General features: G+C 41.2%; 1 protein-coding gene across 1 annotated transcript; it reads right to left on the bottom strand.

Moving 5' to 3' along the window:
• Positions 1–1,331: 1,331 nt before the first annotated feature.
• Positions 1,332–25,381, bottom strand: dnttip2 (deoxynucleotidyltransferase, terminal, interacting protein 2). Its single transcript, XM_060829956.1, has 7 exons — positions 25,307–25,381; positions 14,006–14,763; positions 11,743–11,881; positions 8,757–8,852; positions 8,287–8,451; positions 6,927–7,036; positions 1,332–2,873 (listed from the first exon to the last, which is right to left on the bottom strand). Exons 1-7 carry the CDS (start codon positions 25,346–25,348, stop codon positions 2,780–2,782), a joined length of 1,404 nt encoding a protein of 467 aa, XP_060685939.1. The 5' UTR covers positions 25,349–25,381; the 3' UTR covers positions 1,332–2,779.
• Between the last annotated feature and the right edge of the window lie 2,516 nt (positions 25,382–27,897).

Below are 27,897 nucleotides of genomic sequence, written 5' to 3'. Positions count from 1 at the left end.
AAAAAGTTCATCTGGATGCACTTAAAAAATTCCAGCCCATTTAATCCTTTCACACAAAGATGATGCCAATTAATATTAATGAAGTTGATATCCTCTGTTTCTATAACCGTGTTTCTCTCACATCTTTCAATGATTTGCCAACGTATCTGCCTCTGACTGTGGTACAATCCTAACAAGGTAATCACCCCATTTTTTATTTTTAAGTGATACTCAGAATGCCTCATTTGAAGACCATCTAGGTTTGCTTCCCTCACTACTGCAGTGATGGTTTCCTTTATCATTAATGTAATGCCCCTACCTCTGCGCCCTCATTCCAGCTATTATGCCTGAAACCTCCATACTCTGTATGTTGAGCTGCCAGTCCTGTCCTTCCTGCAGCATTGATTGTGACTGCAACAACATCATATTCCCACACGCTGACCAACTCTATAAAATCATCCACCTTGTCAGTCAAGGTCCCTGCAGTAAAATAGATGTAATTTAGCGTTCTAGACGACCCAGGTGCCTTATCATGCCCATATCTCCTCAGTCTATCCAAGCATTCCTTCTATATCTGACTGGAGCTTGCTCTCAACTGTACACCTACTCTGTGTCCCACCCCGCCAGATCAGTTTTAAAACCTTCTCAACAGCATTAGTAAATACCAGCAACACCACTAGTTCCAGTGCTAATACAGGTTCCACCTACCCCAGAAACTGTCCCGAGGATCCAAACATCTACCGCTCTTCCTCCTACACTATCCCTTTAGCCACAGGTTCATCTGACTTATCTTCCTAGACATATACTCAATGGCACATGGCACTGAAAGTAATCTGGAGATTACAACCTTAGTAGTCTTCCGCTTTAGGGTATCATAGGGATTTCTATGATTTTAATCTACTACCTAATTCTCTAAATTCCTGTTGTAGAACCTTATTTCATTTTTTCCCCATGTTTTCGGTATCAATAGGTATTGCGAGTGGTGGCTACTCCGTCTCCCTTTCACAATGCCTTGCAGCCACTCTGAGACATCCCTGTCTGACACTTGGAGGCAACATAACATTTGAATTCTCGTTTGCTGCCACAGAATCGCCTGTCAGTTCCCCTTACAATCGAGTTCTCTTATCAGTAGAGCTCTCCCAGCCTGTTTCCTCCACTGCAGTGCACTGGAGCCACCAAGGAGCGCTCCCCCACCCCCCCCCCCCCCCCCGCCCCCCCCCCCCCGGCTAAGTGTTTTTCTCTTTTGCAAACAGAGATGAGAAGTATTCATTTAAGACACCACCCACATCCATTGGCTCCAAGCATAGGTTGCCCCCACATGTTTGAGAAAGGAATGACACAGGGGATCCCTGTAGTTTGAAGCCTTTAAAAGGAATGTATTTTAAAAAGTACAGTGCTGCTCTTTGAGCATTCTTATTTTGTCTAAACTTATTGATATCAATATTTTCATGACTATACTGTATACATCTTTATTTGTATTGTTCAAAGTCAGATTTTCTCTGCTAGGAAGTGGATAAGTCACTCCGCAGGAAGGAATGGATCCTCTATTTCATAAATATGTATCAATTACAGTATGGTACAGAAAGAAAATGTACAATACATTGCTTTACTCCTCAATGCTCTGTATCCTTAAACAAAGTTGGTTTACTCTCGTTAACTTGATGTTATGTTTTGCTCAAAAAACAATGAAATAATCCAATAGGATGAATGAAGTAATGCTAATAAATCAAGAGGCTAGTTAAACAAGTCCACACATTTGAATTAAGAGTAAATTGAAGACCATATGAACCTTCCTTGCTCAAAGGTTGCAACTTGACAACGTTGTCATTTTTATTTTGCTTGTATAACAAAAGTACAAGCATGAGAAAAATAAAGCATAAACCTTTCTTCATGAATGATCAGAGAAATTAAGAGCCCACTTGGTGAAACTTGTGGGTGCATCATTTCTTCTAGTGGGTGAGTTCTCATTTAGTTAAAACTAGACATAATTCAGTACATAAATTACAAAGTATTTCCCATCATAGCCTTAGAAACATCACATTTCACCTTTATGAATTTCAGAGGGTGCATCATATAGTATCATAAACAAGCTTTAATTCAAGGTGGGCATAGTACTAATTCAAGCCTAATTCTATAAGGCATTCCTTATTAGCTCAAAAACTGCAATTGCCTGTCACACAGACAAAGTTCAGGGTTACAGTATGTAAATATTGCAAAGAATCCCATTCTTGCATTCAATATCTACTGAACATAATGTTTGTCATTCTTATGAACTGATAAATAGCTATGATTTAATTAAAACAACAAACTGTTTCAATTTATTGCCTTATTGAAGGTGAAATATCTTTCATTGTATTTATCTCAGCACAGCTGAACAGTTCTTTTATCCCCTAAACTGTATTTAGTCAAACAAGCTAATTTGCATTTATGAATAGGGGAGGGCAAGGAAGTTAGTAGCACTTTTTCACTTCTTAAATACATTAGTTGTGACTCTGGGAAAGACTTAAGAATATGGACAAGAGACACAGGGAAGATGTGAAAAATATTGATTTTAAACAGGGAGTGTTACTGACCCAGAACTCTAAGCCTACAGGGACTGTGGAAGTAGAGTTTAAAAATGATTTCAATGGGAAGCAGACAGGTCCTTGAAGGAAATTGATTTTCAGGACCATGAAAATGGAGTTGACTGGGTTGCTCAAAGCACTGACTTGCCTAATCAAACAATCTTCTTCTGTGCTGTAACAACGAGAAAACATAACATCATCCAGAACAAGGCACTTGGTCAGTTTTGCTTCAGAATTTAATTCTTAAACTTTTTCTTCTTGCGATTCTTTTTGCCTGCAGCAAGAGCTGTTTTTTCTGCAATGATCTGCTGATACTTTCTCTTGTTATACCTGAAACAAGGCAAACACACACTTTACAATCATTTTTACTAGCAATACAGTCGATAAAAATACCACATTCATAAGTAAGCTGGTTATCCAGTTACTTAAGACTTATTAAAGCATTATAAATACACAATAGTGACATAATATTATATATTTTTAAAAGTATGTTAATACGACTGTTCAGATAATATAAAGCATATAACAATTGCAGCCAGGAGTAACGTGACAATTCAAGGTTTGTTGACTCCGACCAACTAGAAATCAGACTGGCATATGATAGCAACCAAAACATTTTAAATTTGACTCCCCTTTGGACAACATAATGGCTATTTAAAGTTACATCTACGCTTTAAACACAAACACAGGAGACTGTAAGAAACCCCCACACAGTTTTGCAGCATAATTAACATTGTTTTGTAGCTGATTCATAGTTAACATAGCAACATTTCAAATGTAATCAGTACACAGCTGTGAAAGCCTGCATTACAATCTGAACTCCCCAGGAAGGACTCAGAGGCAGCTACGACAAAGGGAGCTCTCAGTTCAAGGGAAAGGCTTGCATCAGCAATCAACTAGCATCCTGAGCCAATACCGTCCAGACAATCTGTAAGTGCCACTAGCTGGGACAATGGCCAGGAAGCATGTCCCCTCATCACAACTTGCCAGCAAGTGTGACCCCCGAACCGTGTCTTGCCAGGAATCGTGGATATATTTTTGACACTTTGGGAAATATGATCAGGACTGCGACACTCAGACACCAAGGCAACTGACAACCAGTGAGAATGACAGAGTCTGCAGAGAAATACAGACAGGCTAAATGAGGGGGCAGAAACTTGGCAAGTAGAATATAATATGGAAAATGGGAGGTTATGCACTTTGGCAAGAAGAATAGAGGAACTGAATCTTAGTTAAATGGAGAAAGACTGCAAAAGGTTACAGAACTGAGGGATTATGAAGTTCTCCTGCTCACATAAAGCTAGCATCCAAGTTCAGCAGGTAATAAGGAAGTAAAAGGATTGCTGGCCTTTATTTCAAAGGGAATAGAGTAGAATGGAGTTTAATGTAGAAAAGTGTGAGGTGATTCACTTTGGAAGCAGTAACAGGAATGCAGAGTATGGGCGACTGGTAAGATTCTTCGTAGTGTAGATGAGCAGAGAGATCTCTGTATCCAGGTACATAATTCATGAAAATTGCTACCCAGGTTGATAGGGTTGTTAAGAAGGCATATGGTGTGTTAGCTTTTATTGGTAGAGGGATTGAGTTTCGGAACCATGAGGTCATGCTACAGCTGTACAAAGCTCTGGTGCGCCCACATTTGGAGTACTGCGTACAGTTCTGGTCACCACATTATAGGAAGGATGTGGAAGCTTTGGAAAGGGTTCAGAGGAGATTTACTAGGATGTTGCCTGGGTATGGAGGGAACATATTATGTGGAAAGGCCGAAGGACTTGAGGCTGTTTTTGTTAGAGAGAAGAAAGTTGACAGGCCACTTAATTGAGACATATAAGATAATCAGGAGGTTAGATAACATGGACAGTGACAGCCTATTTCCTCAGATGGCGATGGCTAGCATGAGGGGACATATCTATCACCACTCAGTTTAAAGCTAAGGACAGACGTCAGAGGCAGTTTCTTTCCTCAAGAGTAGCAAGGGCGTGGAACACACTGCCTGCAATAGTAGTAAACTCGCTGAAAATGTGTTGCTGGAAAAGCGCAGCAGGTCAGGCAGCATCCAAGGAACAGGAGATTCGACATTTCGGGCATAAGCCCTTCTTCAGGAATGATGCCCGAAACGTCGAATCTCCTGTTCCTTGGATGCTGCCTGACCTGCTGCGCTTTTCCAGCAACACATTTTCAGCTCTGATCTCCAGTATGTGCAGACCTCACTTTATCCATAGTAGTAAACTCGTTAAGATTAAGGGCATTTAACTGGTCACTGGATAGGAATATGGATAAGAATGGAATAGAATAGGTTAGATGGGCTTCAAATTGGTTCCGAAGGTCAGCACAGCATCGAGGGCCGAAGGGCCTGTACTGCGCTGTAATGTTCTATGTTCTCCTTTCTAAAAAAGGAGCAAGTTTTGCTAGAAATATACATGGCACTAGTCAGACCACAAGAGGAATACTGTGAACAATTTTGGGAAAAATATTTTGGCATTGGAGGCAGTCCAGGAAAGATTTACTAGACTGATACCAGGCATACTTCTGAGAAAAGGTTGAGTTTGTACTCACTGGAAGTTACAAAGATCCAAGGCAACCATATTGAAACATACAAGATAGTTAGGGACATGACAAGGCAAATACCAGGAGGTTGTTTCCATTGTTGTAGAGTCTACAAACAGAAGGTATAATCTTAGAATAACCTTCAACGAGTAAGGCAAAAGATGAGGAAGAATTTCCTCTCTCAGAAGACAGTGAACCTGTGAATTTTTTTTACTATAGAGGGCCACTAAGGTTAGGTTATTACATATATTCAAGGCAGAAACAGTCAGATTTTTAACCAGTAAATGAATCAAAGGTTTATGGGGAGAAAGCAAGGAAGTAGAGCTGAGGATCAAAATTATTTTCAAAATTGGCTAACATGTCACTAACATACTTACTAAGGATTTACATAAATATACAAAAACAGAAAGTACTGGAAATGCTCAACAGGTGTGGTAGCATCTGTGGAGAGAAATCAGAGTTAACGTTTCAAGTCCAGTGACCTTTCTCCAGAACAGTTCTGAGGAAGGGTCACTGGACCCAAAATGTTAACTCTGATTTCTCTCCATCGGTGTTGCTAGACTTGCTGAGCTTTTCCAGCAATTTCTGTTTTTGTTTCTGATTTCCAGCATCCACGGTTCTTTTGGCTCTTATCTACATATATATTTTGTCCATATGAACTTTCTGAAGGTAGTTGATTAGGTTCCACGTAAAAGAAATTACTTGTAAAACTGTAAGTGCACAGAACTATAGGTAACTTTGTAATATAGATTGGTAATTTGTTGGGAGCTCAGAGTCAAAAACAAAAGCTCTCCAACTCCAGGGATGTTGTTCCCCAGGGATCTGCAGCAGATATACTAATGAAAAAGGTGAGTGGAGCTTCTCTCTCCAATCTTGCCAATGACACTAACTTAGGATGCACTTTAAATACTTGCAGATTCGAACAGAAATTTACAAAGGGATAGAATTTTGTCTGCTCATTTGTCTAATGTGTGATGGAATTCAATGTGGCGAAGTACGATGCCTTGGGCTCAGGATCTAAAAGGCAAGTTGCACATTTTCTTTACAATGAAGATTAATGGTATAATAATCTTAATACTTTGGTGGAGCAGGGAGATTTAGATGTCCACATACAGGAAACGATAAAGACTAGTACCCAGGTAGGTAAGAAGGTTCATTGAATGTTGGCCTTTATCACAAGAGGATTGAAATTTGAAAGTGAGGAAGTACCTCATTCTGATACAAGGTCATCAACCTGAAACATTAACTCGGTTTCTCCATCCACAAATGCTGCTCAATCTGGTTAGTATTCTAGCATTTTCTGTCTTCTTTTCAGAATTCGTAACATTACCCAAGGATGATGGCACAGAAACTAGACCATTTGTCACAACTACTCATTGAAGCTGGTGTTCATTTTTGCTTATTTAAATTTAATCTTTATAACCCTCTATTCCCATCTCGTTCGCATGCTTGTCTAGCTTCCCTCTAAATGTTCCTATGCTCTTCACTCTAATCCATCTGGTCACATTGATTTCCACATTCTCACTACCTCACTCTGGGTAAAGAGGTCATTTCTGGATTCCCTATTTGATACTGTGATGGCTAAGTTGGGACATATTAATGCTGCCTGACCTGCTGCGCGTTTCCAGCACCACACTTTTCAACTCTGGTCTCCAGCATCTGCAGTCCTCACTTTCTCCTCATATTAATTTTAATAATGCTTTTCCCATAAGAGGAAATTTCTCTGCATATCCATTCCACCAAAACCATTCACAATTTCAAAGACCTTTCTGGGCAACTTGTTTCAAGAGAGAAGGCTGAAAAACCTCCAGGTCCTATGTAGACAAAAAGGCATACCGTCGGAATTCTGCATCTGCCAGAAGCTCCTCCACCATTGTTCGCTTTCTTTCCTTCTTCGGAATACGAGAATGATAGAAGTCTACTGGATTGTCCAGAATTGTACCAACCTACAAAAAAAGATAAATGAGTGTAATATTACCCTGAAGACTAAGTTTAAAGAAGTTATACTGAAATGAAGCCTGCATGAATTAATAGCATCTAGAAATATGTTTGAACTTTTTAATGAAGAGTATCAACACCAGATTTAATTTTTTCGTGTTGTATTTTTCTAATATAAAGTTGGTTTTGATTGATCTCAGCTTTGTTTTCCGCTACTTCTACCACAGTGGGGAGGATAAAGGAATAATTTCAGAGATCGCTCTCCACAATTAGCAGCACAGGTAGAAACTGGACAACAGGTTAAGGGATAACATGTGTGTTGCTCATATTGAGGATTTAACAGAGGATCAGGGAAACTATTGCGTCTAGTTGAGGAATCTTCAATTTAAAATGAGGATGATACGGTAAGTTTCACAAAATCTCTTTTTACAGATGTTTTTGGACTTGGAAATACTTTGTTACATCATGAGCTTGAGACAAGGACCATTGAAAGGCCAGGTAAAGACTGTGGAAATATCACTACCAATTCTGGATGATCTTCATATCCGAGCAAACTTTTCAGAATATTCACTAGCTAATTAACAGATGCAGAAAGCTATGACTAACTTTCTCCTCCTCTCTAGACTAGAAATTCTGATAGCAATTATAATGTTGGCACAGTGTTAAATTAGACCATTTTACCCAATAAGGATCCAAGCTCAAATCTGTCTGGTGCCTGCAGCTCAGCTCCAGTCTCTGGAGATGGTTTTACCCTAAGGCAACACGATATCAAATTTGAAACCTTGATTATAATTTCTTACATTGCAGCTAAAATTGTAATTACAGCCCTCATTTTCGGCATAATCAGTTGCTTCTGAACAGTGTTGGACTCTTTGCTTCAGTGCCCAGCATTAATGTTGACACTGTTTATGCACTGTAGGTAATCTCAGGATCAATGTCCAGTATCATGGGTTCAAACTATTCCTCTCTGTATTGCATGCTTACAAATAGGCTCATCATCAAAGAGATAATTGATGCAAAACTAACTTTGCCTCCTAGTGTACTGTCTTCTCAAACTGAGTCAGTGGGTAGAATGATAATCACGTATAGCTACAGAGCTTCCACCATGCTTAATGGTTTAGAAGTCTGAGTACTTTGATATATTTTGCAAAAGCAACTTTAATAATTGCTATATATTACAAGCTGGCTTTATTACTGATAAAGCTAGAAGTTCCAAATGCATCACATTAGATAGCTGTCCTTATCAGCTAAGGCATACCTGGAAATATTTGGGGAAGCCTTCACGGTCATTCTTCTTGTAGAAACGCTTGGGGTTGATTGCTGCCCTCATTTTTAGTGCCTTCAGGTCATTCTTCAATTCATCAGTTATTTCAGGACCTTTCATATTGTACCAGCCATCACCTGCTGTCTTTGCACGTTCTACCTAAAGGAATAAAAAAGATTGAAATAAAGACAGGCTATTAAAGGCATAGCAATTGACAGGGATTCATTTGCATTAATTTGAAGTTTAGATTTTTATTTTAATCAACCTGATCACAGATGCTATTGCACACAGCTGGAGCAGGTGGGACCTGAACCTAGGCCTCCTGGTTCAGAGGTATGGATACTATCATTTCACCACCCAGAAGTTTAAGCTTGTTCCTAAATACAGTGATATTATCAGACAGAAAGAGAATGAACAAATGATGGCTACATGTTAATTACTAATGCCACAGACTCCGTACCTACCCTGCGTTTTTTCTTCAGTTGACGGATGGACTCTTTTAAAAGTGGAACACTATCTTGTTTTTCAAATTCTGGTGTCAGGATGGTATTTGCCAACAGCTAAGGAACAGAAACATCAATTTTAAAATAATTCCTGCAGAAAATGCTATCATTTATTTGAATATCAAACACATTATGGCATTACTAAGCTCTAATTGCTACTCCAGCCAAAAGCTGGCATGTTCCCTAGTGCATATCTTAATGTCCAGTTTAGACAGATACGGAACATTAAAGAGAAAAAAAAATTATTCCCTCTCCTCTCCTGAAACTCTTCCCTATGGTTCAACCTCCTCTTGTACTTTGTTAAAATGGTTATTTATGGCCCTAGGTACAGAGTATTGGCAGTTATGGATGAAAAGTGATGTTCTCAAAATTGAGCCTAATTCTGACCACGCATTTTTCGAATAAAAGACAGCAAGTGGTAAGAGGGTAAATACCTGAAATGAATCATACTAATAAGAAATTGATATTAGCCAATTCCTCTTAGTCTCACTGTACCCCTATAAGTTCATTTATTGTTAACATGCTCAAACCACCTCTCCGTTTTGTATAATAACCCTGGCACAACGACTGAAATTAATTCACTTCATTTAGCTGGTATCAAAACCTCAAAGTTGATGCCATTTCTGTCTTGGCTTCAAACAATGGTTAGAATTGATGAACCAAGTTTTCCAACAAAGGTAAAAATATCGAAAGCATGCTGACTGACCTAAAAGTAACAAACACAGACAGTGCTGGAGAAAAACAGGTCTAGCAGCATCTGTTGAAAGAAAAACAGAGATTATGCTTCAAGTTATGTCACCTTCATTAGAACATTGTAAACGAAGGGTCACTGGACTTGAAACATTAACTTGGAAAAAATTCCGTCTCAGGACGTGGGAATTATTGACAGAGCCAGCATTTACTGTTTATCCCCAATTGTACAGCCAAACGTGACTTGTTATAGGTAGTGAATTCCAGGTTGTTTTCACTTGCTGTGTAAAAAAATGTTCTTATGCACATTCCAACTACATCTCAGGCCCAAATCCTTAAATCTAGGCTCCCTCACCTTGTACCATCAGCTCATGGATACACCCTTTCCTGGTCTACCTTATCTAAAACCTACCATTATTTTCCATCTCCTCTCAATTTCCTTTGTCCAAGAAGAACAACCCAGTGTCTCCAATGTAAGCCTATAGCTAAAATACCTCAACCTTGGAAGCATTCTGGAATATCTCCTCTTCATTCTCTCAAGTACCTCATATTCATTCTAAATTGTGGGGATTAGCAGTCTAGTTGGGATGGAACCAAAGCTTTCTGAATGCTTTATTACCGAATGCCTCTGTTTAATCTGACAGTACTGAAGAAGTTTGATAGTATCATTAGGTTGGTTCCGGAGTTGAGAAGGGTGGCTTATGAGGAGAGATTGAGTAGACTGGGACTATACTCATTGGAATTTAGAAGAATGAAAGGGGATCTTATAGAAACATAAAAAATATGAAGGGAATAGATAAATGTAGAAGCAGGGAGGTTGTTTCCACTGATGGAAGGGGACATAGCCTCAACATAAGGAGGGAGCAACTTTAGGACTGAGTTAAGGAGGAACTTCTTCATCCAGAGTTGTGAATCTGTGGAATTCCCTGACAAGTGAAGCAGTTGAGGCTACTTCGTTAAGTTTTTTAAGGCTAAGATTGATAAATATTTGAGCAATAAGTGAATTACAGGTTATAGTGAGCAGGCGGGTAAGTGGAGCTGAGTTCACAAAAAGATCAGCCATGATTTTATTGAATGACAGAGTAGGCTCGACAGGCCAGATGGCCTACTCCTGCTCCTATTTCTTATTTCTTGCATTCTTATGCTCTATCCAAGATAAAGCAGCCTGCTTGGCTGGCACCCTAACCATCACTCTCTCCACCACTGAAGCGCAATGACAACATGTGCAGCTTCTGAAAGATGCAGTACAACAACTCACCAAGGGTCATAGAGATGTACAGCACAGAAGCAGACCCTTTGGTCCAACTTGTCCATGCCGATCATATACCCCAACCCAGTATCTTCCAAACACTCAACTGTTTCACAAGAAGTACATAGTCAGCAGATACATGGGAACTCTGCCATCTGCAAATCCCTCTCCAAGCTACTTGTGATCCTGACTTGCAAATATAATACCGTTCCTTCACTGTTGCTGGTTCAAATTCTCTAAAAACTTCTTCCCTAACAACACAGCATCCCACACCACATGGTCTGCAGCAAATCAAGACAGCAGCACCTTCTCAAGGGCAGTTAGGGGTGGGCAATAAATTCAAGCAATGTTCACATCCCATGACTAAAACAAAAATTAAACAGGCATAAATACATATCCTTTGTCAACCACATTCTCAACATGTCCTGCCACCTTCAAAGGTCTGAGCGTATGTACATATATCCAAGGTCCTCTACCTCCATACTCTTCAGAACTCTGGCATCAAGCCTTTACTGCCTTACCCTATAACTTCTACCAGTATCATCTTTGTGCACAACATTAATGAATCATATGAAGGGAAAGAAAAAGACAGAGTGGTGGTGGAGGGCTGCTTTTCAGACTGGAGGCCTGTGACCAGCGGTGTACTATAAGGATCGGTGCTGGTCCACCACTTTTTGTCATTTATATAAATAATTTGGATGTGAAGATTCTGTACGTTTTGTGTAATTACCTTAAATCATTAGTTCAAATTACTCTAAATACCAGTGACGAAACCTGAAGCCATCAAAATACTTCATAATGGTGTTGCACAGGCCAAAAGGCTCTCTGCAGCCACAGACTGTGGTCAGAAAGAGAGGCTATGCAAAAATACATTGCCCCTGCTGGCTCAGTTTGATACAGCAAAAATGAAAAATTACAAACATCTGACTTCCTGACGCTGCACTGCCCATAGTGAGTTAATATTAAACCAAGGATGGGATACAGCTCAGAAAGCACCCAGCATCTTACCTCATCAGTTTCCTTTTGCTCCTTTAATTTTTTAAAAGCTTTTGCCTTAGGACCTTGTTTTTCAGGATCGAAGCTTATGTATAGACCACCTAGTTCTGTCAGATTAAGTCCTGGATCAATTTTGCTTGACAATTTGATTCTGAAATAGAAAAGAAATTAAACAAGTTCACCAACTTATTCATTAGAAGCTCAGCTGCAAAAGTTAAATCATTCCAACACAAAATTTGGGCTGAATAGAATGTACTAGTATTGAAGAATAAGGTAATCTTTCACTTGACGAAAGCTCATGATTTCAAATAAATCTGTTGGACAATAACCTGGTGTCATGTGACTTCTGACTTTAGTCCACCTCAGTCTAACACTGGCATCTGCACATCTTTAATATATCTAACCTAACCTACACAGGACTACAGCCATTTGCGGTAACATATTCCACAGATTCACAAACCTCAGAAGAAATTTCTTCTCTTCTCTGATTTAGACTGATGACTGCTTAATCTAAGATTACACCCTCGGTCCTGGACTCTCCCACAAGACAAAACCATAGGATGTAAGAACAGGAGTAGGCCATTTGGCCCACTGAGTGTGGTCTGCGTAAATGAGGGCAGGGCTAATCTGATAATCCTCAACTCCTTGATAGTCTAGTGATGTTATCTCTAGACTATTAATACAGAGCCTCAAACAATGTTCTGGGAACCCAGTTTCAAATTCCACCATGCAGGTTTGAATTCAATAAAGATCTAGAATTAAGAATCTAACTGCAATACTGTTGTTGATTATCCAGAAAAACAATTTACCATCTGGTTCACTAAAGTCCTTTAGGAAAGAAGCTTTTACCTTTCCTTTGGCTGGCCTACATGTGATTCCAGAACCACAGTAATGGTGTTGACACTTAACTGCCCTCTGGACATTTAGAGATGAGAAATAATTGTGAGCCTGACCAGTGCCATCCACATCCTGTGAAATTTTTTTAAATCACCATAATCCTTGACCACCTTACTGATTAAAAAGCTCTGCCTTCAATATACAACCTCTCAGCATCTAATCTGTCAAGCTTCCTAAGAATCTGATGTTTCAATAAGATCGCCTCTCATGATGCATTCAAGACTGTAATGGAATACTCTCTGTGGATTCAGAGAGACACTGAAGAAGCTTGACACCAGTCAGGGCAAAGCAACCTGCTTTGGAATTTACTTCCTCCAGCACAAACACATCTGAACCATCTAGAAGGACAAAGGCACCATCACCTGCACATGCCCCTCCAAGTCACTCACCGTCCTGACATGGAACAATATTGCTGATCCTTCTATATTGTAAAACCAAAATTCCAGAATCCCCTTCCAGCAGCACTGTGGAGGTACTCTGTACCATGCAGACCACAGCGATTCAAGAAGGCAGCTCATCATCACCAACTCTCAGGTAATTAGGGATAGGCTACAAATGTTGCAGCAGTGCCCAATCCCACTGAAGAATTTTCAAAAATATTAGTTAATGGAGAAGTATTGCCTCTTCCATACCACTGAGCATTTAGAATGAGTTCACTCATACTTTCCCTGGCTGTGGTGCCTATGTCACCCTTTCCTTGTATATTCAATTGTCTTGTCAATATAACAAAAGCATAAATTGCTGGAAAAACTCAGCAGGTCTGGCAGCATCTGTGGAGATACATCAGAGTTAACGTTTCAGGTCCAGTTATGAAGAAGGGCCACTAGACTTGAAATGTTAACTCTGCTTTCTCTCCACAGATGCTTGCCAGACCTGTTGAGATTTTCCAGCAACTTCTGCTTTTGTTTCTGATTTACAGCATCTGCAATTCTTTAAATTTTTCTCGTCATGTGATGTGTTTCCTTCACATCTGCCATAAACAGCACCTTCCATACCACTATCATCTCAAAGGACAAAAGCAGCAGATACATTGAGACACTGGCACCTGCAAGTTCCCCTTTAAACCACTCATCACAACCTTGGAATTATGTTGCCATTCCATCACTGTTGCTGGGTCAAAATTCTGGAACTCCTTCTCTCCCTAACAATGTGGTAAATGTACTTAAACCAAATTGACTGCAGGGATTGAAGACAGAAGCTCATCAATTTCAATTAAGGATGTGCAATAATTGCTGGTCCAGTCACTGAAGCCCACATCCTGAGTGAATAAAATAAAACCAAACTATTGACTGCTAACTGTTCTGCCAAGTATCTCCACCATGGATTGCTTTGAGAAAGTACTTTACAAATGAGTTTGCAAAACCACTGCTTTACTTACAAATTAGAATTTTTCTTCAAAGTATCACTGTGTTCATCTTCATCAAAAAAGTCATCATCATCTTCCTCTGACTTCCCGTCTCTATCATCAGTGTCTTCCCCACTTTCAACACTCCCCTCCTTTTCGTCCCCACTTTCACCACTCCCCTCCTTTTCTTCACTCAAGTCCAAGTAATATTGTGTATCCTGATCTGCTCCTGGTCGTTTGTCAATCACAAACAGGTCACTACCCGTTGCCAAGGGGCTTCCTGTTGTGTTAGGAATAAAGGCAGAGGATTCAGATGAAACGTTAGGTTTGGATGTAATATTTATACTGGATTCTTCCAAAAACATTCCACTGCCACCATCCTCCAAACTGTCTTTGTCTTCATCGCTGCTAAGCTGCAAACTGATAATGGGTGGAGTTGCACTTTGGGTTTTATTATTTAAATTTTTCTCTGTATCCTTCTGTTCCTCAACATTTGCCTCTTCATCAATCAGGTTAATTTCATACACTTCTGTTCTGCTTAGCTTGTCCTCTCCAGTTTCTGCATTATTTTCTCCAATGGCCCTTTCTGGACATTGGTCATTTACTTCCACCTTATCACTACATTCTGTTGGCTGCTCTGGACAAGGCTGCGATGCAGTTTCAATGATCTGTTTCTCTCCAACATTTTCTTGTACTTCAGGCTGAGATTCCGTAACCTCTCTCAGAGGTTCAACTCTACTGCGCCTTGTCTTTCTTTGGCTGGCCGGTGTTCTTGATCTAGATTCTGTCTCCTAAATAAAAAAGACAGACATAAATACGTTTATTAACTTTTACAGTAAAGCTGACAGTTGATTTATTGTAAACATTCTTCGGTAATAATTTTCATTTGCACTATTTCGGGAACCTTTCTTCGTTATACACATTTTTGCATCTTGCTGGAGACACCATGCTTGAATGTGATTGAGCTGAATAATGAGACTTGCTCCTCACTCTGAAAGTGTAATTGCTGAAACTGTTATTGTTGGGTTGTAAGAGCCAGATTATTGATCAGGAAACTGAGAATCGAAAAATGTCAACTAACGAAATGATCAAACCTCTCAGAATGGAATGACCAGAAAGCTGTTTGCAGAACAAGAACATCATGCCATTCACATGAGGGATTCGTGCCTTTATGGCACTAAATCAATTAACATTTGGGGAGGGCAAACAAGGCAAGGCAAAACCTTAAAAATGGTAGGATAATGAGAAGTGTAACTAGAGGGCAACTTGGCTTGCATCCACAGATCCTGAAGGAAGCAGGTAAGTTAGATCAGCAGATTAAGGAGGCATGTGGGATACTTACATTTATTAGCCACACCACAGAATATAAGAGCAGGAAGGTTATATTAGAACTGCATAAGAGATGAGTTAGCATGCAGCTAGAATACAGTTCTGATCACATTATAGGAAGGATGTAATCACACAGGAATGATACAGTGGAGGTTTACAAGGAATATGCCAGGGTTGGAAAGTTTTTAGCTATGAGGGAAGACCAGTTGTTTTCTGTGGAATACAGGAGGTTGAGGGAAAATTTAATTGAGCTGTACAAAATTAGGAGGGGCCTGAATAGAATGAATAGTTTCTCTTAGCAGAGAAGTCAGCAACCAGAGTGTATAAGCTTAAAGTGATCAGTGTCTTCCCTCACTAAAGAGGGAAATTAATTAGTACAAGTGTAACTCTTCTTCAATTCATGACCCTTGCTTTGTGCAGCAGTTGACTTAGTGTTTAGTGGGTAATTACCAGACAAGGTTATACATCTGTGGGTTGACAGTTGGGTGGCCATGTTCTGAAACAATTATTGCAACATTAGGTACAGAGTGTAATAACTTTTCATCTGCCCAACATGGCGTCTGGTGTTCATGGAAATGATACAGTGTGTAATAGTGAGGGTTCAATATAAAGTGGGCATGATAAAATATCGGTAAGTAAAATCAAGAAAAATCTGAGTTTTTTTTAATAAATAAACAGCAAGAGTTAACTGAAGAAAGAGTCCAGCCTATTGCAGATCCAAAGAGTGATGAGATGGAGGGTTCTTAAAGAATACCTTGCATCTGTTTTAAAAAAGAGAGGGATAATGAAGACCTTGCAATTCAAGTGTGAAATATTAGATGGAGTTAATATAAGACTTCGCCATTCACCTCATTATTGGGAGCCCCAGGATTTAGACTGGGGTGAATGGACTCTGGCTTTAGAGCACGGGAGGGTAAGGGTATCTCCTGGTTAGGAGATTTATTCGAGGGAGAGGTCTTGATGTCTTTCAACTAATTAAGTCAGAAATACAGGATTCCTAATAGGGACCTTTTCCAATACTTCTAGGTTAGGGATCACATACAGAGGAAGACCATGCTCTTGGCTCAGCCCTACAAGACAGATGTAGAGAGAAGAGTACTCTGATGTGGGGGCACTCTCTCAGTAGTACCATTTACCATCTGCATAGGGGGAGTGCCTTGGGGGATATGGAGAGACTCCATGGGATGTGGAATGAGGAGTTAGGGGAAGAATTATATCGGAAGCATGTGAGGATATACGGGGGAATGTAAAGAAAATTTCAATATGCAATAAAGCACAAGCTATTGAAGTTTCTTCACATGGCAACCAGAGAGGTTAGCAAAGTTTAAGAAAGGATCTTCTTCGGAATGTCTCAAATGTAGAATTAGCATAGACATTGCTTTTGGTCCTGTCACAAGATTCGGAGATGTTGGGGTGCCATAGTGAATGAGCTGGAGAAAATCCTGGGAATTGAAGTTAAGGTGGATCCAGTGTCCCTTCTTTTGGGACTGCCGAATCTGCTCTCTCTGGGTGAGTACAAGAAGAGGTTATTTAACATTCTTACACACTGTACGAGGAAGAATATTCTAATGAATTGGATATCAGAAAAACCTCCAGGTCTTGCAGGGTGGTGCAGACTTGTGGTGGAGCACGTCCTCCAAGATTATCTGACAAGTATGGTGCACCACAGAACAGAACAATTTTATAAGACATGGCAGCTATTTCTCAAAGACATAGACATGGGTGTTTTGGGGGTACTGATTCGGGTCTTTATATAGCTACGAGGGCCACATATGGTGGTCCAAATGGAGGAGGCCTAGTAAATAAATAACTGTTGCTCCCGCGGACGGGAGCTTTGGTGGAGGTGCAGTGAGTAGAGTGGAGTAGTGTAATGTAATGTAATTTAATTTTATTGGATTGTAATTTAATTTAATACTATTTCATTCAATTTGAATTTATTCTAACTCAGGTTAAGTTAATATGAGACGATTGTATCCCGAAAAGTAGTAGGGACTTTATTGTTAACATTACTGTAATATAATAATGTGATTATTATTTCTACTTTTCTGTATTTTTGTAGTTTTATAACTTTTTGTTTTCTTTTTTGTGAAAGAGTAAGATATATTACACATATATATAAATAAAAGATGGAGCTAATATAGTGAGAGAAGAACTAATAAGGGATTTAAAAAATTGAAAATAATTAAATGACCATGCCCAGACAAAACATTGCCTGATCACAATGAATGAGAATACGAGTAGGTTATTTGACCACTTGAGGTTGTTAAGGGAATTAAAAGAAACAGAATACACCTCGCCTAACATTTTCCAGCTTTCTCCAGTTCCAGCTGAACTGCCAAAATGCTGGAAGTCAGCTGATGTCCATCCATTGTAAGTATAAGTTAGTCAGCCTTACAATGATTTTTAGAAAATTACTGGAAAGGATTCTGATGGATAAGATTAATCTCTGTATTTCTAAATGGAGATTTATCAGTCCATCAGCAGTGATTTGCGAAGGGAAAGTTATGATTAACAAGCATGACGGACTTTTTCAAGGAGATACCGAGGATTGTCAATGGGATTAATGAACTTGATGTAATCCAAATGAATTTTGGCGAAGGTTTTGATAAGGTCTGATATGACAGACCAGTCCTGAAAGTGAAAGCCCATGGGAGCTAAGACAAAGCAGTAAGTTAGATAAAAAATTGGCTCAGATGCTGGAAGCAAACAGCAATGAGTTTTGAGAAGATTTGTAGCTCAGGTTGAGATCCTGGATGTAGGTTTGCTCACTGAGTTGTAAGGTTCGTTTTCAGACATTTTGTCACCATACTACGTAACATCGTCAGTAAGCCTCCAAATGAAGCACTGGTGGTGTAGCATCCTTACATGCAGATGAGGAAGGACACCACTTTGACTGGGTCTAGATTAGAGTGATGCTGGAAAAGCACAGCAGGTTGGACAGCATCCGAGGAGCAGGAAAATTGAAGTTTCAGGCAAAAGCCCTTCATACCTGATGAAGGGCTTTTGCCTAAAACATTGATTTTCCTGCTCCTCGGATGCTGCCTGACCTGCTGTGCTTTTCCAGCACCACTCTAATCTAGACTCTGATTTCCAGCATCTGCAGTCCTCACTTTTGCCTACCTGACCACTTTGACTGGGACAACACATTTATCCTAGGATAAGCCAAAAGGAGACACGCACGAGAGTTCCTAAAAGCTTGGCATTCCAACCGGAACTCCAAAAACAAACACATTGACTTAGATCCCATTTACCACCCGGAGAAAAAGAACACGAAATGACATCACTGTAGGAAATGATGTCACTACAGGAAATGACATCACCACCCCAAGGAAACCCAGACATATAAATAGAAAGCAGGCTACACCAACACTACTTTATTTGAGGCTCATTGAAGATGTTACCTCGTGATAAAACATCTGAAAATGAGCCTTCCAGCTCAGTGAGCAAACCTACATCCAGCAAACAGTAATGGCTGACAGATGTTTGTGTGAATCAAACAGTGTTTACAGTGGGGTTCTGCAGGAGCAGTCTCCTTGTGTTTTGTGATATACTGTATACTAACAACTTGGACTTGAATGAAGGTATTATGATTAACCAGTTTGTGGATGATACAGACATTGGCCAAGTGGCTGATAATGAAGAAGAAAGCTGCAGACTGGTAGAAGTTTTCAACGGATTCTGCTACTTCCTTCTTAAGCAGTCCCTCAGGAAAGAGGATGTTTTTCTTCCACTCAGATGTTGAGATGACCAAGGTGACTAAACAGCTGGTCACTGGTGATGCAGGTGGTGTAGAATTTTTGGGGAGGGGGGGAGGGAAAGAGTGCAATGCTGGGATTTTCCCACATTCCTCCTTCTGTTTGTGCTTGACTTCTATCTGAGTTTGTCAAAGATAGTTGAAACAGTTAGCCCCTTCATTGATGTATCTTCTGTAACACAGGCAGTTTTGGAGTGAATGATGCTCATGAGATAATTGCTTTTTTTTTTGAAGAGTCTTTGAGTCCTTGTTTCTTTTTCTTGCCTTCTTTGTACAGTGTTGCCGTACTGATATTCAGAACAGAGAGCCTGTTTTTGGGAGTATTGTGTTAGGTATGCAGATTATATTGCCAACTAACTCAGCAACTAGTGTGTTTACTGAGGTTACTGGCCTGAGAAACATCACTGATATTGCAGTGTCTTTCCCGCCAGTGGGTTTGCATTATTCTGCAGAGGTACTGCTGGTAATATTTCTCAAGGGATTTGAGGTGTTTGCTGTACATTGCCTGTCGCTGATGCATACAGGAGGGCTAGTAACTCTACTGCCTTGAAGATCATGAGCTTGGTATCAGTTTTCAGTCTTTGATACCAAATACTGTTAGTCAGATTGTCTCCCGTGTGCAACTTCTCACCATGTGGAATTTAATTGATTTCTATTCTCACTGAGAGGAATGGGAATTAACACACATTGTCTAGTGGCTTGCTGTGGTGCATGGGGGAAGCAGGTTGGTAGTGGATCTTTATTTTCTGCATATTTAATTTAAGGATATTTTATCGAAGGCTCATTCTCTCATATGTCTCAGTGAGTGACTGGTTGATGGTTTGGAACTTGACCTGTGTGCGTGCACCTACAAGTGCTGCCTGCACACCACAGCTTGCTCTTGCTTCTGGACTTGATGTGATGCAGGTTGAACAGTTTTCTGTTTGCTTTGTAGCTTAGCAGCTCACTTGTGGGTAGCTTCATGAATATGGGACAGAAAAGAATCTTGTCTGATCCTAATTACTGGACGAGGCAATGAGCAGAACAGTGGCAAATAGAATTCAATTTGGACAATGTGTGGCATGATAATGAATGCTGTTGGTAAATGTTAACATAAGAGAATGCACAGTGAATGACTGGGTACTAAGGTGGATCGAGAAACAGAGCAATCTTGGAGTACACATTCACAAATTCCAGAAAGTGGATGGACAGTAAGATAAAGTGGTAAGGAAAGAATATGTAATACTCGCTTTTATTAGCAAAGGCACAGAAGAGGAACTGGGAGGTTACACTAGAATTGTACAAACCATTGACTAGACCACCAGTAGAGCATTGCACACACTTCTAATCACTGCATTTGAGGAAACATATGAAGGTACTACAGCAATAAAGAATTCAAAAGGATATTGCCTGAACTACAGTTTTATTTACAAGAAAAAACTTTATACATTCAGGTTTATTCCTAAGAAACAGCTAATTGAACAGAATGTGATGTAGGTGTGTTATACTGGAGGAGCTGGCAAATTATAAATGTAGTTATGAAAGAAACGGAGGTGTGCACCAGCATGAATGTTTTACGATAGGTAGGAAAGTGTGTTGTGAAGGAACAAGGAGATTGCAGATAGATAGATATAGTAGGTTAGGTGAGTGGACAAAAAATTGGGAGATGGAGTTTAATTTTGAAAAAATATAAAGTTGTTCACTTTGGCAAGAATAATAATAAAGCAAAGTATTAGTTAAATAAAAATCAACTGCAAAATTCCAAGGTGCTGAGGGTTACAGAGACACAAAATATTAAAATATAGATCGAGCAAAATATACATGATTCTGAACAGGTCGGACCAAGGTGGATGTGAAGGTGGCAGCCGAGGAGTAGGAAAATTGATGTTCCGGGCAAAAGCCCTTCAGGAATACAGGCAGAGTGCCTGAAGGGCAGAGATAAATGAGGAGGGTGGGGGTGGGGAGAAAGTAGCATAGAGTACAATAGGTGAATGGGGGTGGGGATGAAGGTGATAGGTCAGGGAGGAGGATGGGGGAAGGTAGCAAAGAATACAATGGGTGGATGGAGGGTGGGATGAAGGTGATAGGTTAGAGATGAGGTTGGAGTGGATAGGTGGAAAGGAAGATAGGCAGGTAGAACAAGTCATGGGGACAGTGCTGAGCTGGAAGTTTGGAACTGGGGTGAGGTGGGGGAAGGGGAAATGAGGAAACTGGTGAAGTCCACACTGATGCCCTGGGGTTGAAGTGTTTAAACATTAGGGGATGTCCTTTCAGGACAGAGACATGGTGATTTTTTTTTCTCTCTCACTCACTGGATTGTATGACTTTGGAACACTCAAGAGGCAGGGTCATTGAATGTTTAAGGCCAAGGTAGATGGATTCTTGTTAGAGAAGGGAATCAAAGGTTATGGGTGGGTAGACAGAAATGTGGAAATCAAAACACAAATAAATCAACCATTATTTAATTGAACGGCCATCTCCTGCTTGTAATTCATATTTCATGCTGGTAGGGAACACAATGGAACAAATGGCCTCCATTCCATGCTATACATTCCTATGATTCTAGGGTTTCTCTCATCTGTACTAGTCCTATACAGCATGATTTTTTTTTCATTTGCATTAAACATTTTAGCTACCACTTTGATTTCAAACCTGTTGCTTCGATGATTTTCTATCCCTTCAGGCTTTCCTCTCCTCCAAATTCAATCCCTAGTCCAACGTCCATGAATGTTATGCTTCTACCAACCTTTAACTCGAAGTCCACAGTATGCTTGTTGCTTCTCAAGGAAATTTTAGCATCCTCTTCTTTCCACCAGGGTGATAGAGATGGAAGGGAAGGTGGAGGGAGAGGGAGAGACAGATACTTGGCAACTCTGACGCAACGCTGAATCAGTGGGTCAATTAGCACCCCAAAGTGGCGTTGCAGGTAGTTGGGATGGTAAAGAAGGCATTGACATAAGGTTGAGGAAACAGGGTTCAGACAGAGCAGTGGAGGGATACAGGATAGCCAGAAGGGACCTGAAGAAAGGGATTAGGAGAGCTAAGAGGGGGCATGAAAAATCCTTGGCGGATAGGATCAAGGATAACCCCAAGGCATTTTATGCGTATGTGAGAAACATGAGAATGACGAGAACGAGGGTAGGTCCAATCAAGGACAGTAGTGGGAGATTGTGTATTGAGTCGGAAGAGATAGGAGAGGTCTTGAATGAGTGCTTTCCTTCAGTATTTACGAACGAGAGGGACCGTATTGTTGAAGAGGAGAGTGAAACGGACTGGTAAGCTAGAAGAGATACTTGTTAGGAAGGAAGATGTGTTGGACATTTTGAACAACTTGAGGATAGACAAGTCCCCCGGGCCTGACGGGATATATCCTAGGATCATGTGGGAAGCAAGAGAGGAAATTGCAGTACCGTTGGCAATGATCTCTTCGTCTTCACTGTCAATGGGGGTGGTACCAGGGGACTGGAGAGTAGCGAATGTTGTGCCCCTGTTCAAAAAAGGGAATAGGGATAACCCGGGAATTACAGGCCAGTTAGTCTTACTTCTGTGGTAGGCAAAGTAATGGAAAGGGTACTGAGGGATAGGATTTATGAGTATCTGGAAAGGCACTGCTTGATTAGGGACAGCCAGCATGGATTTGTGAAGGGTAGGTCTTGCCTTACAAGTCTTATTGAATTCTTTGAGGAGGTGACCAAGCATGTGGATGAGGGTAGAGCAGTGGATGTAGTGTACATGGATTTTAGTAAGGCATTTGATAAGGTTCCCCATGGTAGGCTTATGCGGAAAGTCAGGAGGCATGGGATAGAGGGAAATTTGGCCAATTGGATAGAAAACTGGCTAAACAATCGAAGTCAGAGAGTGGTGGTAGATGGTAAATATTCAGCCTGGAGCCCAGTTACAAGTGGAGTTCCGCAGGGATCAGTTCTGGGTCCTCTGCTGTTTGTAATTTTTATTAATGACTTGGATGAGGGAGTCGAAGGGTGGGTCAGTAAATTTGCAGACGATACGAAGATTGGTGGAGTTGTGGACAGTGAGAAGGGCTGTTGTCGGCTGCAAAGGGACTTAGATATGATGCAGAGCTGGGCTGAGGAGTGGCAGATGGAGTTCAACCCTGCCAAGTGTGAGGTTGTCCATTTTGGAAGAACAAATAAGAATGCGGAATACAGGGTTAACGGTAGGGTTCTTAGTCAGGTGGAGGAACAGAGGGATCTTGGGGTCTATGTACATAGATCTTTGAAAGTTGCCACTCAGGTGGATAGAGCTTGTAAGAAGGCCTATGGTGTATTAGCGTTCATTAGCAGAGGGATTGAATTCAAGAGTCATGAAGTGATGTTGCAGCTGTACAGGTCTTTGGTTAGGCCACATTTGGAGTACTGTGCGCAGTTCTGGTCGCCTCACTTTAGGAAAGATGTGGAAGCTTTGGAGAGGGTGCAGAGAAGATTTGCCTGGAATGGAGAATAGGTCGTATGAGGATAGGTTGAGAGTTCTCGGCCTTTTCTCGTTGGAATGGCGAAGGATGAGGGGTGACTTGATAGAGGTTTATAAGATGATCAGAGGAATAGATAGAGTAGACAGTCAGAAACTTTTACCCCGGGTACAACAGAGTGTTACAAGGGGACATAAATTTAAGGTGAAGGGTGGAAGGTATAGGGGAGATGTCAGGGGTGGGTTCTTTACCCAGAGAGTGGTGGGGGCATGGAATGTGCTGCCCGTGGGAGTGGTAGAGTCAGAATCATTGGCGACCTTTAAGCGGCAATTGGATAGGTACATGTATGGGTGCTTAATCTAGGATAGATGTTCGGCACAACATCGTGGGCCGAAGGGCCTGTTCTGTGCTGTATTGTTCTATGTTCTATGACTTGTTTGTCATCATTGGTCAGTGCATTGAGTATTTGAGTTGGAATGTCATGTTGCCACTATACAGGACATTGGTGAGATCTCTTTTAGAATATTGTGTTCATTTCTGGTCTCCCTGCTATAGGAAAGATTTACAAGGATGGAGGGTTTGAGTTATATGGAGAGGCTGAATAGACTGGGGCTATTTCCCCTGGAGTGTTGGGGGCTGAGGAGGTGACCTTTATAGAGGTTTATAAAATCATGAGGCATGGATAGAGCGAACATCCAAGATCTTTTTCCCTGGGTATGGGAGTACAAAGCTAGAGGGCATAGGTTTAAGGTGAAAGGGGAAATATTTTAAAAAGACCAGAGGGGTAGCTTTGTCACACAGAGGGTGGTACATGTATGGAACAAGCTGCCAGAGGAAGTGTGGAGGCATAATTTACAACTTTTAAGAGGCAGCTAGATGGGAGGATTTTGAGGGATATGGGCCAAATGCTTGCAAATGGGACTAGGTCAGTTTAGGATATCTGGTTGGTGTGCACAAGTTAGACTGAAGGACCTGTTTCCGTGCTTTGTATCTGTCTGACTTGATATCCCTTTTTAAAAAAAAATGTTCGCTTGCAAACACCCCCATATTATCATCCACCGTGACCAAAGAGTGAATGATTACACCTGTAAGCTGTTGCTGGCTTGAACTGAACTAGACTCAGATGGCAACAACTCAGTTTGGATCAAATCCTTCTTGGATAACTACATCTTCCACCAACTGTCTTGGTTCTCCTCGCCACTGGTTCACACGTTTCTTTCTCTGTCCTAATCCTCTCGTCCTGAGGGTTTTCCAACCCTCTCACCCCTTTCCTTTAAAATTCCTAAACAAAGTCTTCCACCCTTTTGACCTTTCAGCCTCTGCATTGCATGTTTCCAGGAGACAGGGAGGACTGCAGATGCTGGAGATCAGAGTCGTGTGTGTGTGTGTTGCTGGCAGCATCCGAGGAGCCTGAAAAAGCTGCTGTGCTATTCCTGATGAAGGGCTTATGCTCGAAACGTCGAATTCTCTATTCCTGAGATGCTGCCTAACCTGCTGTGCTTTGACCAGCAACACATTTGCAGCTGTGCTTTTCTAGCAACACACTCCCAACCTTATGAGTTTCCATACCCCTGAACTCTCTCATCATTTGCTCTAACTTCCTGATGCTACGTCCTTCCAGCCTCCTGCTTGTTAACCTTGGATTCCAGCATCTGCTGTTGTGTGTGTGTGTGTGTGTCTCTGTCCCTCATCCACAGCCTGAGGGCCCCTCGCCTCAGCCTCTGACCTCAGACCCTCTCCCCCCACGTGCCCCAAGGAAGAGACGCTTTAACCCCATTCCCGGCTCCACCGTCCCTGTCCTCTCACCCACCCCCACCCCGAGCTCTCCCCCTCGGGAGAAGGTTACCTTCTCGGCCACGGTCTGCCGTCCACTCCTGGTCTGCACCATGCCGCCGTCCCTGCGCGCACCACTTCCGCCCGGTGCTCCACTGAGACTTTCCCCCGGGCACTTCCGCCCGGTGTTGCCTCGAACCGGCCACCACCGCCTTCGCATCGCACTGAGACCAAACACACAGTCCGCACTTCCTCAGCAGATCAGCCCAGCCCAGGGAGGATGAGCAGCAGTCACTGATGTAAATTATATATAATTCCTGACTTTGGTCACTAAGAGTTACATGCTCAGCAATGTTTCAAACCTCTCTATTTAGTAGTGCATCATTCTCCAGGCCCCACTGCTGCTCTCTGTATGAATATTGGCTTCAGCTTCAGCCTCTGCAAAAAGGTGGCACAGATCTGACTGGCACTTCTCCCCTGCAGACGTATTGATTTGACGCAGTCTCCATCCTTTCTTGGATCAAATTTGTAACAATTTGCTTTTTACCCTCTGTTTATTGGTGTAAAATTTATCAGTGCGACACAGTAATAATTTAGGTGATGGGGTCAATTTCAGGTCTGCTGATTAAACCCATCTTGTTACATTGGCCTGGGCATTCATCAGGTGGGGTTATGGAAGGAAATGGCAGAGGAGTGAAACAAGTATATTGCTTCACTTTTTTAAAAAAGTGTAAGATACTTCAAACATTCCATTATTAAAGATGATGGGGAGGAATTAAGTAACATCACCAAAGAAGTGGTATGAGAAAAACTAATGAGGCTAAAGGCAGAACTGTCCCTTGGCTCAGATGGCTTGCATCTGAAGATTTTTTAAAAAGGCAGCTGCTGAGATAACAGATGCATTGGTTATAATTTTCCAAATCCTTTAATTCCAGAGGACTACAAAACTACTAGTACTTCACCAGTTTCCTCATTTCCCCTCTCCCTCCCTCCCTCACCCCCCCCCACCCATCTTACCCCAGTTCCAACCTTCCATTTCAGCACTGTCCTCATTACCTTTCCACCTGCCAATCTCCCTTCCCATGTATCCACTCCACCTTCCTCTCTGACCTATCACCTTCACCCCACCTCCATTCCTCTCTTGTACTCTTTGCTACCTTCTCCCCAGCATCACCCCCCCCCCCCCACCCATTTATCTCTCCACCCTGGGAGGCTCCTTGCCTCTATGCCTGATGAAGGGCTTTTGCCCAAAACAAGGTTTTCCTGCTCCTCTGATTTTGCCTGACCTGCTGTGCTTTTCCAGCACCACTCTAATCTATACTCTGGTTTCCAGCATCTGCAGTCCTCACTTTGCCCTACTAATACGACACCCCTAGTCAAAAAGGGAGACAAAAACAAAGTCTTTAGCTTAACTATAGTTAGGCTTAACTGTAAGCCAGAGTGGATAGAGAGGAACGAGTAGATGAATTGTATTTGGACTTCGAGCTGTTCAACAAAACCTCTCAAAAATGTTATGAGCCCACAATGTTTGAGTTAGTATATTTGCCTCACAGATAACTGGCTCATGGACAGGAAACAGCAAGTAGGAAATAAGGGGTTCTTTTACAGGTTGGCAACCTGTAACCAGTGGGATTCCACAGGGATCAGTGCAGGGACACCACAACTACTTACTACATATATATTGATGACTTGGAAGAAGTGAACCAACCGGAGCCAAATTTATAGATTTCACTGAAAGAGGTGGAAAGGCAGATTGCAAAAGAGATACAAACAATTGAGAGACATTGATAGATTAAGTAATTTGGCAAATGGAATATAGCATGGGGAAAATGTGAAGAGGTTCATTTTGGAAGGGAGAACAGTATATTATTTAAATGGAGAAAAACTGCAAAACATTGCAGGACTGTGGGACTTGGGCCTACTTGTGTATGGACCTTGGGTTCATGTCACACTACAGGTGACCCCCACTACACAATACACTCACAAAAAGGACACATACATCCGCTCCCCACACTTTCATCTTCACAAGCTTATACTCCATCTACCAAACACACACAAACTCACTCACCCTCACATGCAGGCAGAGAGAGACACACACAGAGTTTAGGGGTTGAATTTGCATTTGCATTTGCAGATACATTCTATTTTGTTCAAAAAGCACACATTCTGCAGGCAGGCAGACATTTTATAAATTCCTACTTTGGAAGTAGAATTAGTCTGACCCAAGATTGGAATACTGTAACCTCACACCTTTAATGCATTGTCTGAGTTGCGATGTCAGATTTTATAAACCTTAAATTATCTCGAGAATGTGACTTGAAAGAAGTTCTGGGATTTACAAAGTCTGCAATCCATTCTAAAAGATGAAAGACTTAACAGCAATTTGGGTTTGTTCAATACATTGTATCAGTTGCACGACACTGATATTTTGCTATAAATTCTGTCTTATGATCCAACTCCACAGCCACCTGATGAAGGAGCAGCACTCCAAAAGCTAGTACGTCCAAATAAACCTGAGAGACTATAACCTGGTGTTGTGTGATTTTGAAACACAAAGCTAGCACAGAGGTACATCAGGTAATTAGGAAGGCTAATGGAATGTTAGCTCTTATTTCAAGAGGTTTGGAATACGAGAAATTCTTTTTGACATTAACTCTTTCAGAA

Source organism: Hemiscyllium ocellatum, chromosome 9 (assembly GCF_020745735.1).
Source record: "Hemiscyllium ocellatum isolate sHemOce1 chromosome 9, sHemOce1.pat.X.cur, whole genome shotgun sequence".
NCBI classification, from domain to species: Eukaryota; Metazoa; Chordata; class Chondrichthyes; order Orectolobiformes; family Hemiscylliidae; genus Hemiscyllium; species Hemiscyllium ocellatum.
Note: the sequence above shows the minus strand (reverse complement) of the source record. Positions and strands in the feature narration are given on the sequence as shown.

Coding starts and splice junctions, on each gene's coding strand:
- dnttip2 (XM_060829956.1), bottom strand. CDS start 25,348: ATGGTGCAGACCAGGAGTGGACGGCAGACCGTGGCCGAGAAG. Junction 8,853..11,742: donor AGCAAAAGGAAACTGATGAG/GTAAGATGCTGG, acceptor TCTGTTCCTTAG/CTGTTGGCAAATACCATCCT. Junction 8,452..8,756: donor AACTGAAGAAAAAACGCAGG/GTAGGTACGGAG, acceptor TTATTCCTTTAG/GTAGAACGTGCAAAGACAGC.